General features: G+C 38.0%; 1 protein-coding gene across 1 annotated transcript in view; it reads left to right on the top strand.

The window, feature by feature from the left end:
• The window catches only part of DOCK2 (dedicator of cytokinesis 2), a 159,538-nt gene that overhangs the window by 40,663 nt on the left and 101,393 nt on the right, over window positions 1–17,482 (top strand). The window contains exons 24-26 of the mRNA XM_063168555.1: window positions 143–213; window positions 496–602; window positions 15,325–15,473. Coding sequence (XP_063024625.1) covers window positions 143–213; window positions 496–602; window positions 15,325–15,473 — 327 coding nt within the window. The remainder of the gene's footprint in view (window positions 1–142; window positions 214–495; window positions 603–15,324; window positions 15,474–17,482) is intronic.

The raw sequence follows: 17,482 nt of genomic DNA, 5'->3' as shown, positions 1-17,482 counted from the left end.
TGAAATTTATTCAAATGTGATGTAAAATTTCAGTCTAGGGAAAGAAGTCTGAGTTTATCAGTTAATTTTGTATCTCAGTGGTGTGCTCTGTGCTGTGCATGTACAAACACACAGGATTAACATGATCTGTCTGTCAATGCAGGTTGCTGCCTTGAAGTACATCCCATCAGTTCTTCATGATGTTGAAACTGTTTTTGATGCCAAGTTACTGAGGTGAGTCACTCTTGAACACTTCCTAGTTGTCAGCAATTAATTTTTTTAGATCAGTTTAGTTCCACAAAGCTACACCAGTTCCTATTGATCAAGACACTGGTGGGTTCCTGGACATGTTTGTTACTGGTCTCTTGTCAATGTTCATGATATATAAATAAATTTAAGTCTTAAAATGTGATAAATGTTTAGAAATATGTGATTTTCTGCTCTTTCTTTCTGTCCTTATTAACACCTGATGAATTCATCTGTATGGTATTTGTGACATTTTTCCTTCTCATGCAGCCAACTTCTATATGAATTTTACACTTGCATTCCACCAGTGAAACTACAGAAGCAGAAAGTGCAGTCCATGAAGGAAATCGTACGCAGCAACCTTTTTAAAAAACAAGGTAAATACAAAATGCCTCTGAGGCTTCAAATAAATGTGTGAAAATTTTCAGTGACTTACATGGTGTACAATTCACGTTTGAAATGGAGTGCAACAAATAGTGAAAGAGTGTGAATGCCAGGAGCCTGGGCTCTGGAGGGGCTTCAGCTCTTTCCACATGATGTACTAAGTGTGATTGCTGGCCTGGAGCAAGGAACAGGTGGGGCTCAGAGGAACAGTTTTGTGTGGTTTTCTTGTGTTATAGTAGTTATGTGGGTGAGCTGTACACCCTTTCAACCCATTTTAAGGTCTATAGTGGAATAGGAACAGGAAGTGAGACCTGTGAATAATAAGGCTGCTGCCTAGGAAGAGGGCGAAAAAATATCTGTGCTGTGGTACACTGAGCTGCAGTGCAGCATTTCCACTTACAGGAATTACAATGCTTCTCACCCTCTACCAGAACTTAGTGTCTTTCTCAGCTCTCAGGATTGTTAATGATACTGAAATGCCCTTATCATCATTGTGCTCAGTTTTCCTTCATATTATCATGACAAATGAATTTTTGCTGAAGAAATCCTATCAGAATAGCCAAGTTTTACATTATTAGTTCCATCTCAGTGTCAAGTGTTCTCTCTCCTCTCCTGTGGACTGGATGGTTGCTTCTCTCTCTGCACCTTTTTGCTGTGTAGATAACCTTCAGTACCTGAAAGGCACAAGGACTCCTCAGATGAGTTCCAATTTCTGACAGCTCAGAGATAATGATTCCAGGAACTTGACAGTACAACAGTGGGTTGCAAATAGTGCTGTGTGTGAGTAGATTGAGAGAGGATTGCTTTGCTCACCTCATTCTGAGTTGCCAGGAGAGTGATGCAGTTCTAACTAGCCAGGACAGATAAAAATGACACTTTATTTTCAGACCTGTGTTGTATTCCATTGAGACTGAATTGTATATTGTAAGCTTTAACAATGACTAGCAGTGTCTGCTGTGTTTTAAGACCATTGTAGATTTCCTGGGAACAAAAGTCAAGAAAATAATGTAGGTGGTTTTAATGTTTAGATTAGATTAAGAAATATTTTAACCTATCTTTATGCTAATAGATTCATGGTCAACAGCTGTGATTCTTTTGAAACTATGTGTGAATTCACATTTGCTTTTTTTAAACTATGTGTAAATTCACTTTGAATTGGTGAAACACAAGTCGCTGCAGCTTAGGTATCTCCAGACACTGACCTAAAATGTTAAGAGGAGATTCTAATTAATTTTGAAACAGTTCTAGTCCTGCATTCCCAGTTTGCTCTGGTAGTTGACTGTATTTCTGTTTTACAAGCAGAGTCTTGTACATCATTGCAGTATGAGGTGCCTTTACTGCTGCTGCTTCTAAAATCAGAAGTGCCAGACTCAGTTTTATCTGTGGTGCTTGTGATGAGCAGAATTCAGACCAGGAGAAATACCCTTTCAAAAGAGTGAAAGATTTGGGTACAAATAAGGCACTCACCTGAACTCTTGATCTTGCTAGAGTTCAGTCAGCTACTCTGTGTTTAATACTCAGAAATTAGGTGTAAGCTATAAACTTTTTTTTGATTCAATAATTCTTCTTTAAAGAAACTCAGTTGTTATTGGTTCACAGATCAGGACTGATAGTCAAAACAGCAGATCCTAGGCTTGCATAATAAGGAATAAACCCTAACAAATATTCAGAAGGAAAACATTTGAGTAAACAATAACTGTGTGCTTCACAGTTCTATTCAGTAGTGTTCATCCTACAGCTCCTTTCTTCCACCCCTCTGTGTGTTCCAGAAGAGAAAAGAGTGAGGTTTGGATTCCCAAGAATCTTTCATTATAGTCTGCTTAGTGTGGTGCTGGTTTCATGTGTTTAACAGGCCCGCCCTTTAGCTGAGGTCTGCTAATGCAAAATACTCTCTAAAGCTTTTACTACTGCAGATAAATAATAATAATAGATTGCTGGTTGCTTGTAAATGCAGCTTGTCTGATGTCTTGAAATAAAATAGCTGCTCTGTCATGGGATATGTCTACCTCAGGATGCATTGTGAATTCTAAAAAGAGGACACGGTTTTCTTTCTGTATTTTTTAGGTAATAATGAATAAGAAATTTTGCTAGGAGGATTTCTAATTCTGGAGACCTTTTATAAAACCAATAAATGGTGGGTTTTACATAATGCTGACCAGATAATTAATACATTTTAATTTTTCCCCGACGGGTAGTTAGTGGATTCATTTAGTCTTAAACTTGTAGATTAAAAAAAATAAAAACGTATTGCCCAAAAGCTCTCCACCAGTTTTTGCTAACAGACACTTGACTGCAGGACCAAGCAGCTGAGAGCAGCAAATCACACTGGATTGATTTGCCAGCCCTGCTGTTTCACCTGTATCTTGCATATCTGGGTATTGTGATCCAAGCTTGCACTGGTAATTGGCAGCTAAAGTGTATCCACTACATAATATGTAAAAATTAACTGCTTGTTTATGTGCTTGTGGGGATTGCATGTGCAAGATCTACCTTAAAATGTTTATAGTGTGATAGTTAATATAGTATTACTTTGTATATAATTTATAATAATACTTAGCTGTTCTCCTTTTGGAGGAGTCTGGAGAAAGGGATTGATTTTTTTTCCATGTATTAGATTAAAATCTAATTTTAATAGGGCTTCAAGAGAAGTCCTCTGAAGAGGCATTTGCCCAAAATAGAGAAATCAAGTTGCTGTCATTTTAAAATAAAACTAAAATATACCCTGTTTGTTTAGCTTAATCATGACATATTGTTTTAGCAATATCATGACTTATGATAGTACTAACGAGAGAATATTTTTTCTAACTAGAAAATATTCATTTAAACATTTTGTGTGCCAGTAGTTTGATGGAGTGACAGAATAAAACAGCTCCTTGCTGGTAATGTAGGATTTAGAATTGTCATTATTTCAGAATTTAAAATGCTTGAAACTGACAACTTTGCTTTTTTATTTATTTTTTTCTTACTGAAGTAGCAGGCATACCTTTACACCACCCTTGGTGCAACGTGGTCAGGGCCAAATAGACTCTTGCAAATATATTTTCCTTTTCTTGAGACCATTCCATAAAGCTGCCATTCCTCTAACACAGAATGGCCAGCTAACAATGCTCCTATTGCCTCAGTGATGTCACTCAAGTATCCTTTAGGGTATTTAACACTGGAGTTTCTCTGTTTGGTAATGATCTTTACACCTTTCCTTTCACCCAACTGCCCCTACATTACTAACAGCAGAAAATTATCCTTTAAATAATTACAAGGTGTTGACTTAGTCTAAATGCTATTTTTGATTATTTGCATTTATGTTTTGTTTTCAACCTTAACATTGTAATTACCACAGGGATAATATAGTATATATTGTGTGTGTGTATATATATATGTATATATTCTCTATCTCTCTATCTATATATATATTATATATACAGAGAGAGTGTGTGTACATATGTATAATATATATATCTCTGTCTCTATATATACTATATATAATACCATAGTCCACATCATGTTTAAGTGCAGGCACTGAAGAATGTGAAAAGGCCAATACACAATTATCTATATCATTACATAATATAAAATTTAATATCATTACATTATTATTAGATCTATTACTATATAATATAATAGTGGTATGGAAACATTTCTGTACTGTGCTATTGTAATACTGTGCACAGTAAATAGCAAACAACTCTTTTTTCATTTACATTGCCGTGGCTTAAAATAGAAGATTCTAAAGGTGGTTTTTTTTGCTGTACATTAAATACAATTGATTTTCAAATTAATTGGGTAGAGAACCAAGTGTGTGTGGGGTGTAGACACCGCCTGATTCATTACTGCACTCAATGAGCTGGAAGGTCATTAACAAGAATGAAAGCACATGTAGGCTATCTCAGAATAGGATGCAGCATGATAATTAAGGTAAGATTGCCAGCAGTATCATTAACTAAAGTTCACATTTATCTAGAACAGGTAGTATTTTTTTCTGCCATGAATACGGAATATATTTAACTACACTGCTAATTACAGTGAAGTCTATTAATTTGGTATGTTTCAGATTATCCATTTTTCCTCCAGACTTTAGTCTCTTTACAGGTAGTTCATTGCAATTGTTCAATTAATTTACATCCGTTCCCAGAGGTGTTATCTTTATAATTCAATTGGACTGCATATATTGGCATTTCTGTTCTTTGACCCATTGATATTCTCAGCATTTTCCAAAGAAGCAGACTTGTGAAAACATGGGAAAGTGTTTTAGAAAAAAAAATTTAAAGTCAGTGAAATTTGCCTTTATTAAATAAGTCACACATGAACCTGAAGTTGGAAGCCCTGAGGATAAACTGAATTTATTGCTAGGTATTCCCAGGCATTCAAAATTTCCACTGTAGACCATGGAGTGCTTTCATCAGATAGGAAATGGTCCCGTGCACCTCTGCTGTAATTGATCTTCAAAGGCCTTGCAGCACTAAAGCACTTTTAGAAGCCTTTAAATTACATTGCCATTTTTTGTAGAGGCATTGATTTCTTGTTCCCACTCTGCAACTGTAACACAGCTTGGAGAGGTTATGGGGGTGCAGGTGTTTGAGGGGCTGAGTGCAGGATGATGGATGTTTCCACTGCTTGTGCACTTTCACCGTGGCATTTAGGAATGTTCTAACAGGATGTGTGAGCAGACTTTTATACAGTTTTGTCTTTAGAAAATAATAAGTCCTTTTTGGTCAAAGGGCAAGAAATCTGCTAAATTTTTGACACTTTGCTTTTAGATTACTTGATATTTTATTTTAAAAAGTCAGAGTGACAGAAATGCTTGCCTTGTCTCATATAAACACCTCTAATGGGATTTTAGAGTCTCTTTTATGATGTAAGAAACTGTATCCTGTCATATCTGTCACTCTGTTTAGTAGCATGTAATGGATTATTCTCTCTCCCTGTTGTGAAGAGGTTATGTTAGAATTGTTTAATTTCTATGTAAAACTACTTTTCAGGAGTTACTGTTTCATTTGTTTATTTTAAGGAAACTTACTGCCAAAATTCTCCCACCATCTTTCTGTTTCTGAGAAAATAACAAATGAAGATATAGCTGTTCATAAATCACATGGAGTTTTTATTGTAGTTAGTGTTGCTGAGTTTACAGTATTTGGAGCTGGGAGATGTTTATTCTAAGCTGGGTCTGGAATATTTATGACATTATATTGTACGCAGGGAGCCCCCAGCACAGGGAATGATTGGCACCTGACTCCATGATTCAGAAATTTGAACAATTGCTTTATTAAAACCATACTATATTACACTAATACTACATTATAACTATACTAAAGAGATACTATACTATAAGGATACTAAAGAAAACCCCTGAGTGTCTGAGTCAGCCAGGACACAACTTTGAGTGACTGGCTAATCACTCAAAACAACTTTCACCTAAATCACTGTCTGTAAACAATCTCTATAACACATTCCACATGTGCAAAAACAACAGGAGCAGTGAGTAGAGATAAGAATTGTTTTCCTTTCTTCTCTGAGGTTCTCACTGCCTTTCCCAGGAAAAATCCTTGGGAAAATTGTGCCTGCTGCTCTCTGTGAAGAGATCTGAGGCCACAACATCATGCTATGCTTGTAAATGAATAGCCTTGAGAGAACAGGTTTTTATTGGTGAGAAATGAATATAAAGTGCTTCAACACACAGTGAAATGTGTATGTTTGATAGTGGTGCTTTGGATGTTGCATTGCCTCCTGGTCCAGCCCTGCAGAGGGGTTTGTGCTGCAGCAGAGCTGAGATCACCCCAAAGAGCAGGAGCTCTAAGTAGGGCACACAGATGGTCACTGGCAGGGTGGGAATTGGGTTTGTCTTGGCTGGAAATGCAGGCCCTGTGCTCACTGTGGCTCCAGACACGGCTGCTGCATGTTCAGCATATGCAAACCACTTGCTGATTTTGGAAGAACAGCAGCAACAGACATATGTTAGCACCAGGGGTTAATTTGCCAGATGCCAAAAGAAATGCTGAGACTGTAGCAAATTTTTTTCCTCACTGAAGAACTCTTTTCATTCAATTACTGTTTAAACATAAGTATTGCACACACCCCTAACCACACTGATTTCCTAACTTGTGTACATTACTGAGTTTTACCTGTGAAACACTTGGTTTCATTTCACAAATTGAATATTGTTCCTAGTTTGTGTTGATATAGTGTATCATTTTTACCTTTAGGATTAGTAAGTAAAAGTTTTGAAAAAAAAAAGTAGTAGTAGGAGTAATTTCTGGTTAAGCATCTTTCAGTTTAATTATTATGGCCAGGACTGAGTTACAGGTAATGGTTTTTACTATTATGATCTTACAATCTGGTTCCTACTGACAAGACTTCCTGAGCCTAAATTTTTGGGGTTTTGCGGGGGTTTTCTATGATTTTTTCCCCTTCCCTGTGTTCAACACAACTGTGAAACATTTTTCAAATACTTGAATTTGGAGATTGTTCATGCACATGACTCTGCTGTTTTTTAGCTACTGGGGAAAATGGAAATTAGTCACTGATCATATATTCCTTTAAAAAGGTTCTGAAACCCAGTCTATCCTGTAGATTCAGTCTCGAATTTTGCATTTAGCTTATTTATTTATTGGGGCATTTTTCAGGCATACATTACCTCTAAAACATCACTTTGAGTCCTATATTTCAAGCATTCATCTTTTGCCAGTTCTATTGCAGCAATGTTTTGATATAGATGAATATGGCATAAACATATCTGTAGGTATTTATCTGCACACATTTGTGATGAACATATGTGGATTAAAGCCATTACTTGTGTTTATGGATGAGTAGGAGACATGCTTGATATTGCAACCGATAACTTTTTGTTAGACTTGACCGATTATGGCATTTTGGTAGTTACATTTTTAAAAAATCCTGTTATGTGGAGGGAAATCAAGTTAGGTGAACTAGTTTTAACAATGAACTTTGAAATGTATGCGTAAAATGTGGTTTACAATTACTTCAACTAGAAGAGAGAGATCAAAAACATATTATAGCACTTGATAACGGCAGATATTTGGGTGTCAGTAAAATGAAATGAGGAAATGTGAAAATTCACAGAATCATAGGATGGCCTGGGTTGGAAAGGACCTAAAGGATGTGAATGTGCCAGAGAGGATGTGCTGACAAGGCTGTGTGTCTGCCTGGCAGCCTGCAATGCCTGCGAGCTGGAAAAGGCACCAAGTGCTGGGAATGCTCTCTTGGCTAGAGCAGGGCTGTGCTGGAAGTCCTGGCTGCCCTGGAGTGCCTGGCACTGCTCAGCCCTCACAAGGGGGACACTTCAACACACACCTGGAAGCTGGCAGGGGCAGAGCAGCTGCTCCTGGGGTCAGTGCTGTGCCCTGGGTGCTGGACTTGCTCTGTGTCCTGCCTCACCTGCTGACACTGAGCTGCCAGCAGCTGCTGAGTGCTGGCCTCACAGGATCCTGTGCTTCTCCTTCCTTCATGTTCCTATTAGAGTCCAGGGCACAAAGAGAATTTGCATCTTGCAGAGCTGTCAGAATCTGTAGGTCACCTGCTGTGGTATTTTCAAGGTCCCCAGGACAAAGAAGGAAATGATTGAATCTGACTCCATGTTCTTAGAAGACTAATTTATTGCTATATTATGCTATATTATATTATGCTATACTAAATAGAGAGGATCCTTATAGAAGACTACAAAGAATGATAATGAAAAACTCATGACTCTCCAGAGTCCCGACACAGCTGGATGGTGACTGTTCATCCAACATGTGAATGGTTTTTACTGAATCTCCAGCCACATTCCAAAGCAGCAAAACACAGGAGAAGCAAATCAGACAATTCTTGTTTTCATTTTTCTCTGAGGCTTCTCAGCTTCCCAGGAGAAGAAATCCTGGTGAAGGGAATTTTCAGAAAATATGACAGTGACAACCTGAGCTACCTTCTTTTCTGTGGTTCTTATCTAAGCTGTGAAATTTTAACTGAGATTCAACAATGAATGAAAAATATATAATTTTTAAATCATTATTCTGGGCCTTCCCGGTAAACCAAAGAGTTAAATTGCAAATAACAAAGAGGGAAGACTTGTAACAGGAAGATTGCTGCAGTTGTGAACAGATGTCCTTTGTGAAGAAGCACAAAGCTTTAATTGAGCACTGGCTGCCATCAGAAGTCTCACCTCATTGAAAGAATGTTGTTCACTGGCTTTATTTTTAAGGCTTTGTTCTAAATCTGTATTCAGATGACACCTATGTCCTTATTAAATTGGCATGCCAGTTTTTAAGTGGGCATGAAGCCATCCTAACAGATGGATATGACTACAGGCATGCCAGGGAATCAAGAGAAGTGTTTCCTAAGGGAGACAAAAGTGGTGTTAAATCTTTATTACCATTTTGGCTGCACGTATGAGGCAGTCAGGAATGAAACCCGTCTGTGATTTTTGCTGAAGGAGACCCAAATGTCTTTTTTAATGACATGATTGCATTAATGACTTAAGAGTTTGAATTTCATTTACCTGGTACATAAAAAATCATTAGGTATCTTCCAAAGGGCATAAGGTGAATAGAGGGGTTAAAAAACCCGACCAAACCCAAAATAGAAAACACATAACTCCTTAATCTTGGACAACAATGGATCTATCTGTTCTTATGCAGGAAGGTGCTGCCAGGAAACCTCTCCAAGAAATGGGTTGGAATTTGGGATTGATGACTATGCATAATACTAAATCTTTTCACAGACCTTGATGAAGAAAATGCAAGATGCTCAAACTGTATGCTGATGTTTTATGTGTTCACATAAAAGTTGGGGCAGCTAGACTAAAACCAGACAGAACAGTTGGGATTTTTCATGCTTTTGAACGTTAAAGAATAGATTGCTGGCAATGTTCTTACATTATTTATCAAGCAGAAAAGAAAGCAGCTAGTATTTAAATAGACATCTTCTCCTCTCCATGTCTCTCCCTTGTCTGTCTTGATCTTTCCTGGAGCATGGAAGGAGGTGTGAGAATATGAATTGCTTCATCACAGACTAAGAGATTTGTTTAGGTTGGAAAAGACCCTTAAGAATGAGTCCAACTATAAACCTAACCCTACCAAGTCTGCCACTAAACCATGTCCCCACATCCACCCATCTTTTAAATCTTCCAGGGATGGGGACTCCATCCGTGCCCTCGGCAGCCTGGGCCAGGGCTGGACAACCCCTGAGGAAGTTTCTGCTACTTGAGAGAGCAACTCGGGGAGTTGTAGAGGAGGAAGGTCCCCCTTGAGCCCCCCAGCTCCCTCAGCCCCTCCCCATCAGACTCCCAGGCCCTTCCCAGCTCCATTCCCTTCTCCTGCCTGGCTCCAGCCCCTCTGGGCCTTTCTTGTTGAGAGCCCCAGGACTGGGCAGAGCCCTCAAGGTGTGCCCAGAGCAGTGCCCAGCACAGGGACAGTCCCTGCCCTGCTCCTGCTGCCACACCCTGGCTGGGACAGGCCAGGTGCCCACCTAGGCAGACCTGGGCCATATTCAGGTGTCCCCAGCACCCCCAGGTCCCTCCTGCCTGGAGCACAGCACCTGGCACCTCACCCTGCTGGCCTTGGCCCATCCATCCAGCCTGGCCAGGTCCCTCTGCAGAGCCCTTCTGCCCAGCTCAGTGCCATCTGCAGCCTTGCTGTGTGTGCATCCAGTGATGAGCCTAAGTCATCAACTATGACATAAAGTTTTCTTTTAGCTATATTTTTAATTACAGTCTTCCACCATTTTCTTAATTTTTCCTCCTTTTCCCAGGCCAGTGAATTGTTGATGTTAAACAAGCACTTGGCTCATTTTCCTTATGTAACTTGTGCAATGACACCTTAGTATTAGAATCAGAAATTTATATACTGGTTCAACAACCTTTTCTTTGTCCCAAGATAGTACAAGAATTTCATATTTTATGTCATGTCCTAGTGAAATAGTTTTAGCTGGTTTTTCAAAGTTACAAGGAAGCAACTACATGTTTATATTTACTTTAGTCCATCTGCAGGCTCAGGCTGAGATCAGGCCTACCTTGCTACAAATACTGGTTTTTTTCCGTTTTTGGAAATGGATTTTGATTCTATGTGTTTTTCAGAATATTTTGGAAGTTCATCCTCATATAGGATGATTTTAACTGGTAGGGGTCTTCTAAAACCTAATTAGTTTTTCCTTTTCTTCTATTTATGAATAATGTCCTTAAAGTGCATTACAAAATTAAGTAATTCTCCTGTATAATCAACAAGCTGAGTTTAGCTTGCAGCCAGTCAAAAAATATAGACATAAAGCATTAATATTAACCAAACTAATTTACACAAAAAACCAAATTTTCTTACTAAAATCTATTGATTCTTTTCATATTAGTATTAATGGAAAGTTTGACCTTTTTTAAAGGAAACAATATAGCTAAAAGTTAAATAACCTCTGAATTTCCATGTAGCTTGACACTTCAACATTGTTCACATCTGAAAATACCCTGTAAATAATTGATCAGCTGCATATGTTTTAGGAGATTCTGTATGTATCAAATATGGATCCAATCTTAATTTATATTACCAAGTACAACAGGGATTACTGAAGCTTGCAGAGTAATTAGCTCTAAAAACTGGAGGAAACCGATTGTACCTTCTGCCTCAGCGGTTCCCTCAGTACAATAAGAAAATTTGGTCTATGCAAGAAGCCCTGCCTTCTTCATGTTTAAAGACTATGGAATGGCTCTATATGGGAGAAAAATTATGTCAAAGACTTGATTCTTTCACTAAAATATGTGTCTGTGGGCTTTAAATTAATTATAGACAGCAGCAGGCATTTTGCTTCCTGGGAGGAAGCTTTAAGTGACCTCTGAAGGCTGGTATGCTCCCACTCCTCTTTAAGGTGTTTGGTGCAAGTTACTTGTGATCTCATTTATGTTTCCTGATTATTGATCAAATGTGCATCCCTGGCATGTGAAGTCAGGTGTAATTTGGTGGTTAACACTTACCTTGAATCCTAGGCATTTTTTTTCTATATGAGGACAAATTAAAAATGTACTTTATCTAGAAGAGAGGATTCCTCTTTGCAATGATTTTCTCAATTTAGTCTCTTACTTTGCTTTTGAAATAAAGCTCATTAGATATAGGTTTTATTATTCAGTTGCTCCTGGAAACTTTGAAAGCTACCCCAAAGGAATTTTTGTATTTGCTAACTGTCAGACAGTTCAAAGGGACATCTAATAGCTTAAAATTGAGCTGGATATTATTTTGAAGGAGTGAGGGCAATAAGTATGTTTATCCTGGCAGATGTGAGACTGGAATGTGCAAAGTACCTTCCATCTCTTTTGTGAGAGGTGAAAAGTGGCTGAGATGTCACATAATGTGATGTGACTTTGAACTTTGCTGTTATGAGCAGCCTGTTAGCACAGTACTCCCTACTGATGCCTTTTGAAGTGCAAGTGTTTTCAAGCATTATTTTTAAGAATGGAAGTTATGGGAAAGAGTTGCCAGCTGAATTTCTCACATGCTGCTGATTTGGAATCTGTATTTCTACATGTCATTGCAGATTAGTAAAGGTTGAATGTGTTTGCCTAAATATGTTCATCTTCATGTTGAATTAATTGTAACTGTTACTGTGTCTGTTGCAGATTGTTAAAGTTATGCATCCTTCTTCAAAGTGTAATTTATACAGAACAGATTGAGAGCAGAGAACTTGTGGCACAAAGTGTTGCCATCGGTAGAACTCTGCTGTAACTGCAGAGTTCAGGTAGGGAGAGGGATGCAGGTGAGTTTTACTGCCAAGAGTTTGCTTGGTGTATGGGATCCACAATGCTATAGAGAAATGTGGTGTTTAGCTGATGCTGAATCATTCTTTCAGCATGTCCTGCACACAGTCAGAGAATCTGCAAAGGAACACAGGGATGGAGCAGACCAGAAAAGAGAAATTTTACTCTATGTGTATTTCTATACAGGTTAAATATATGTGAAACAGTTTTTATGTCTCACTACAGATGCTGTGCGTGTTCTAGGGATTAAAATGACAAGAAATGGGTTTCACCTGTCTTGAGAGTGATGAGTTTGATATCCTCTCCTCTGATATAGGACACCTTGATGTTTGAGTACACAAATAAAAAAATGACAAGCACCAAAAATGTCATTGTTTATGTATACAGGCATATATGTAGCTTGGTTCCTAAATTTCTGACAGTCTCTGTCCATTTTGCAGAGATTCAGGATCTGCTGTAAATTTCTTCTGTGTTGTGGCACTTGCTATCCTTGTCTTCTCTGTTCAGTTGCTGAGTTTTCATTGTAGTTTCTTTATATGTAGTTTATATATAGTTTATATTCTTTATCTGTAGTTTATATGTAGTTTACATACATATATATATCTTTATATATAGTTTCTTCCTATATGTAGTTTCTTTATAAGCTGGTCATTTGCAGTGCACCAAGCTCCTGTCACACTACCTCTGATTAGCAGTTTTGGCAATCAAGGATCCTAGAATAGTTGAAGAATACTTGGAAAGAATCTGGGAATGTGTCCAGTCCAACCTCCAGCTCAGCATGAGGTCAGCTCTGAGGTCAGAGCAGGTTGTTCCAGGACAGACTGTGCAACCTGTTAATTCTGCTGTTTGACTGTCCATGGGAGGGAGAGGCTTTTCCCTACATCCAGCCTGAGCTGCTTTCTTGGCTTGTGATTCCATTTTTTCACTTGATCTGATTCCCTTTAAAATCTGTTAAACCTCTGCCATCTTTCAGGAGGACTCTTACACTTATGGTTCTTCTGCTAAGCACCATTAAATGGAACTTGGTTAGCATTAAGTGCTATATCCAAAATACACCTTAAATATTTTTGGAGTGGTGAAAATCTGAAAGAATAAATTCTGAACTGATCATACTGGGAACTGTTTCCCCCCAGGATAACTTTAGCCTGTCGAAGGACAGTTTCCACAGATAACAGTGAAAACAGAACTTAAGTTTGTTTACTAGTTTTTTCAAGAGTAATGAGCTAATAAACTCTTATATAACTAGCGCTTATTTGTTGACTGAATGTATAAACCCTTGATTTAAAAGGTCCTATCACATTTCAGCAAGTTTTTAGGTATTGCATGTAACTTTTTTGTTGCTAATGATGTTTCTTTGGTTTAGTTTTGGCTTCAGCTAATAGCAGTGCATTTGTTGCAGTCACAATTAGTTAGAAGTGGTTCATATGAGCAAATCAAGAGTATTTGTTAGGTATTGAATTACATTTCAATTTCAGAAAACTGATAACATTTCCTGTCTGTAGTTGGTTACCACAAAGCTGCCATTCCTGACTTCTGGTGGTTCTCTGTGCCCATGAACACAAACCCACCCAGAAGTGCTTCAGGAGGGCTGGAATCCCCTGCTGCTGGGCTCCACTCTGTGGTCTGTGAGAGCAGCCCCTTGGTTTCTGCTGCAGAGGGGAGTCTGTGGCCTGCAGGAAGTGCAGGCAGCATGTCTGTGCAGAATTGGGCACATAAAGGAGCTGTAGGCTCTGTGAAATTCATTTTTATGCTGCTGTTCAAGCAGGTCCTGTGTTGATATGTGTTCTTTAACTGCTGTCTCACTGGTGAGTTTGTAATTTAGTTATTGGGTTAGATTTGTCTTGCAGCTTGCAACAAATGTTGTAGAAATAGTTACCAATAGTAGAGATACTTTCTGAGGCAAGAAATTATGCTGCTCTCCAGTCATGATTAAAAGCTCTTGGCTTCATGTAGCTTGGAGCTGTTACTTCAAATAAGAATAATCTGCAGAGACTGCTTCTGTTGCCTCATCTGCAAAATTCAGTTATCATCTACTTTCCATTCCTTTCCATTCCTTTCCCTCCTTCCCTCCTTCCCTCTTTCTTTCCCTTTTTCTTTCTCGCTTCTCTTTTTGTCTCTTTCTTTTCTTCCTTCTCTCACCCTTCTGTCTTCCTGTACTGATGCCCTTATTCTGGGGAGATTATGACCCCCTGGCTTGTTTTAAATCACATGTTATAAAGTTTCACCATATCTCACCCTGTCCTTGTTCATCAGGGAGTGCACTGTGTGTCCAGGTGCTCTAAATCATTCTTTAAAAAAGGTTTATGTTATTTTATTCCCGGATAGATACTGTTCTCATTAAAGTCATTTCAGCTGTGTGTATTTTGTACTCCTGACATTTCCTATAGGCACCTCTCTTTTAAAAACTCAATGTACATGTGAGACTGGAATGTAAAACCATATTTGTGTCAGCTTCCTTAAATTTAAATAAAGATGAATGTATGCACAGCTCTCACTATCTCAGGTTCAATAGGCCTTTCACTAGAGTCTTTTCTTTGTCTGCATTCTTTTATGTACCTTCAGAAGAAATGTTTCAAAAATTATGCACATAGTTCTATTCTGCTGTTTGAATCTTACTTTCAGAAATAAGATAATAAATACAGTAATTTTCTTACATTAAAATACACCATTACTAAAACAATTAATTTCAGGATGCTTTGTATTTAAGTGAGTAATTTGTCCCCAAATGTTTGATATAAGCTGAACAGTGCTCAGAATTTAACTGAAGAAAATTATTTTGATCAGGAACTTTTGGTTTTGATATATGAAAATACTGTAGACTTCTGAAAATACCACACAAGTTTGGAATATTCCCAAGGCACGATTGGAAAATCAGCAATTCCACATTGGGACCGTGGCTGTTAAAGCATATTTTGTTTCACTGTTTGAGGGACGGTTTCTTTGCATTAGTATTTCATTTATATTTGTAGCTAAGACAATTTGCTTTCTTTCAGAATGCAGGGACATTCTGCTTCCTGTGATTACAAAAGAGCTGAGGGAATTACTGGAACAGAAGGAGGATCAGCAGCTCCAGGTGCAGGAGAGGAAGTACTGTGTTGAATTACTTAATAGCATCCTGGAGGTTCTGAGCTGTCAAGACCCTGTAAGTATTGATGATGATGTAGAGCCCAAGTCTGTAGAAAGCCTGAGCTGATTAGGAAGTAAATTATTGATGATGATTAATCTCTTTCAAATATTTATTACAAGTCAGTGGCAAATTGAACTTTTCTCCTATTTTTCATAAACTCAACCCAAAGGGCAGTTGAGGTGTTGAAGATGAATGCTGACTTCTGAGTAACCTCATTCAGCTGAAGATGTCTCTGCTCACTGCAGGGGGTTACATGACCTTGTAAGGTCCCTTCCAACCTCAACTTTTCAATTATTCTGTAATTATTTTAATTATACAGAATAAATTTCAAATTTCATCGTGCTCCTCTTGTAAAAACCCCTGTAGTTTCCGCAACAATGCTTTTCAGTGTTCAAATGTTGTAGGGTGTGGTTTCTGCTTTCAGCAATGTTTGGGTAAAACAGATTACTCTTTACTATATTTCACTTGGAAATTGTAGTTTCTTTATCAGATTTCTGACATTTTGGAACACTGAAATTTTCATCTGGGTGGTTCTTTTTTTTCCTCATTTGAGAAAATGTTGAATTGACTTTTAACTCCCTTTCTTTTTAATGAGCAGTAGGTTATTCAGTGAAACTTTTCAATAATTTGAGGGATTTATTCTGAGAAAACATCATAATTAATTGCTTTAAGAAAGCTGTAATTTCCTTAACCTGTGAATATGTGCTGATTTTTCCTCAACTATAGTTTTCTGATACATATGTTCAAACTTTGCAGACTTTGGATTAAGGCAAGCTGTCATTTTGGGAGTTTTTCACTGTGGCTCCCTGGATCATTTCCTAGTAAATGAAATCATTACAGCATATATATTAATTTCATAAAAATCTTTGATACTGCTGAGGCTTTTCAGTTTGCACAGGGCAATCTTTCCATGTGTATTATGAGCTACTTGCCTCATTGGTTTAGACTTAAGCAGTTCAGGAGGGATTCATCCAAGGGGATGCAAAAGAAATATTGGAACATATAAATTTTGAAATGTAATTCTTAAGATAAATGGTGAAGGCATGATAGGGCAAAAACTGAAGCTATCATCTCATAAGGCTTATAATGCAAAGTAACCAGTTTTGTTACCCTTTAAAAGGTAAAACACAGTTGTAAAGCAAGATGGAGTAATACTTTCTCTGTGTGTACCACTTAACTGAAGTTTATTTTTGAATTTAACAGTTGCTGTCCATAGCAGCAGTTGCTGACATGTAAGACTCATTAAAGCCTACTGAAAATATGGGTTTGTAGCTCATCTTTGTGAGAGTGAGAGCATTATGCAGAACAGCAGAATTGCTGAGAATTTAAAACACATACATTAAAAAATATATACTGAAATTTGTTCAACAGAAGTGGCATTTCTGCAAGAGTTTCTTTCAAGGAAAGTAGACTGGAGATTCTCTGTGAGATGTTTGGGTCACCATTACCCACAGATTGTGCTTGCAGCAAATACTGATGCATTTCTGATATAAGAAGAAAAGCCCCTGGGGGTAAGTTTAAGTCCAGCAGTGGTATCAGAACATGCTGAGCCCTCCACAGGCATCATATTTCATAGAAATATTGTAGAATAGTTGGGATATCAACAAAAGAACCAGATGCTTCTGTTGCAGAAAGTCCATGCCCTGGCCTGCCTCTGGCAATACAACTGCTGGTTGGAGAAAATATGGATTTTAGAATATATTAATCGTGTGTCATTAACTAACACTGGGCTCTGTAACCACAACAGCAAGTGTGTAGCTTTTTCCTTCCTTGACAGAGGAATGCATGGATTATTATCTCATTTTTTTAACCAAGCAGTGATCCTGCTTCAGTACTGAAAATCTTCTATTAAGATGACTTAGCTGAAGGAGGAAAAAGGAGTAAAGGAAGGGAACCCAGCAGCATCCAAGGATCACACAGTCATTTCTCTTAAAGAGTCACTACAGATTTCTCTGGAGTGTAACACACATGTTTATTTTCCAGCTAAAGTGAGAACTCTTGTTTCAAGGCTGTGTTTGCCTTGC

This window comes from Melospiza melodia, chromosome 14 (assembly GCF_035770615.1).
Source record: "Melospiza melodia melodia isolate bMelMel2 chromosome 14, bMelMel2.pri, whole genome shotgun sequence".
NCBI lineage: Eukaryota > Metazoa > Chordata > Aves > Passeriformes > Passerellidae > Melospiza > Melospiza melodia.
The sequence above is the reverse complement of the archived record's forward strand: the minus strand, read 5'-3'. Positions and strand labels throughout refer to the sequence as shown.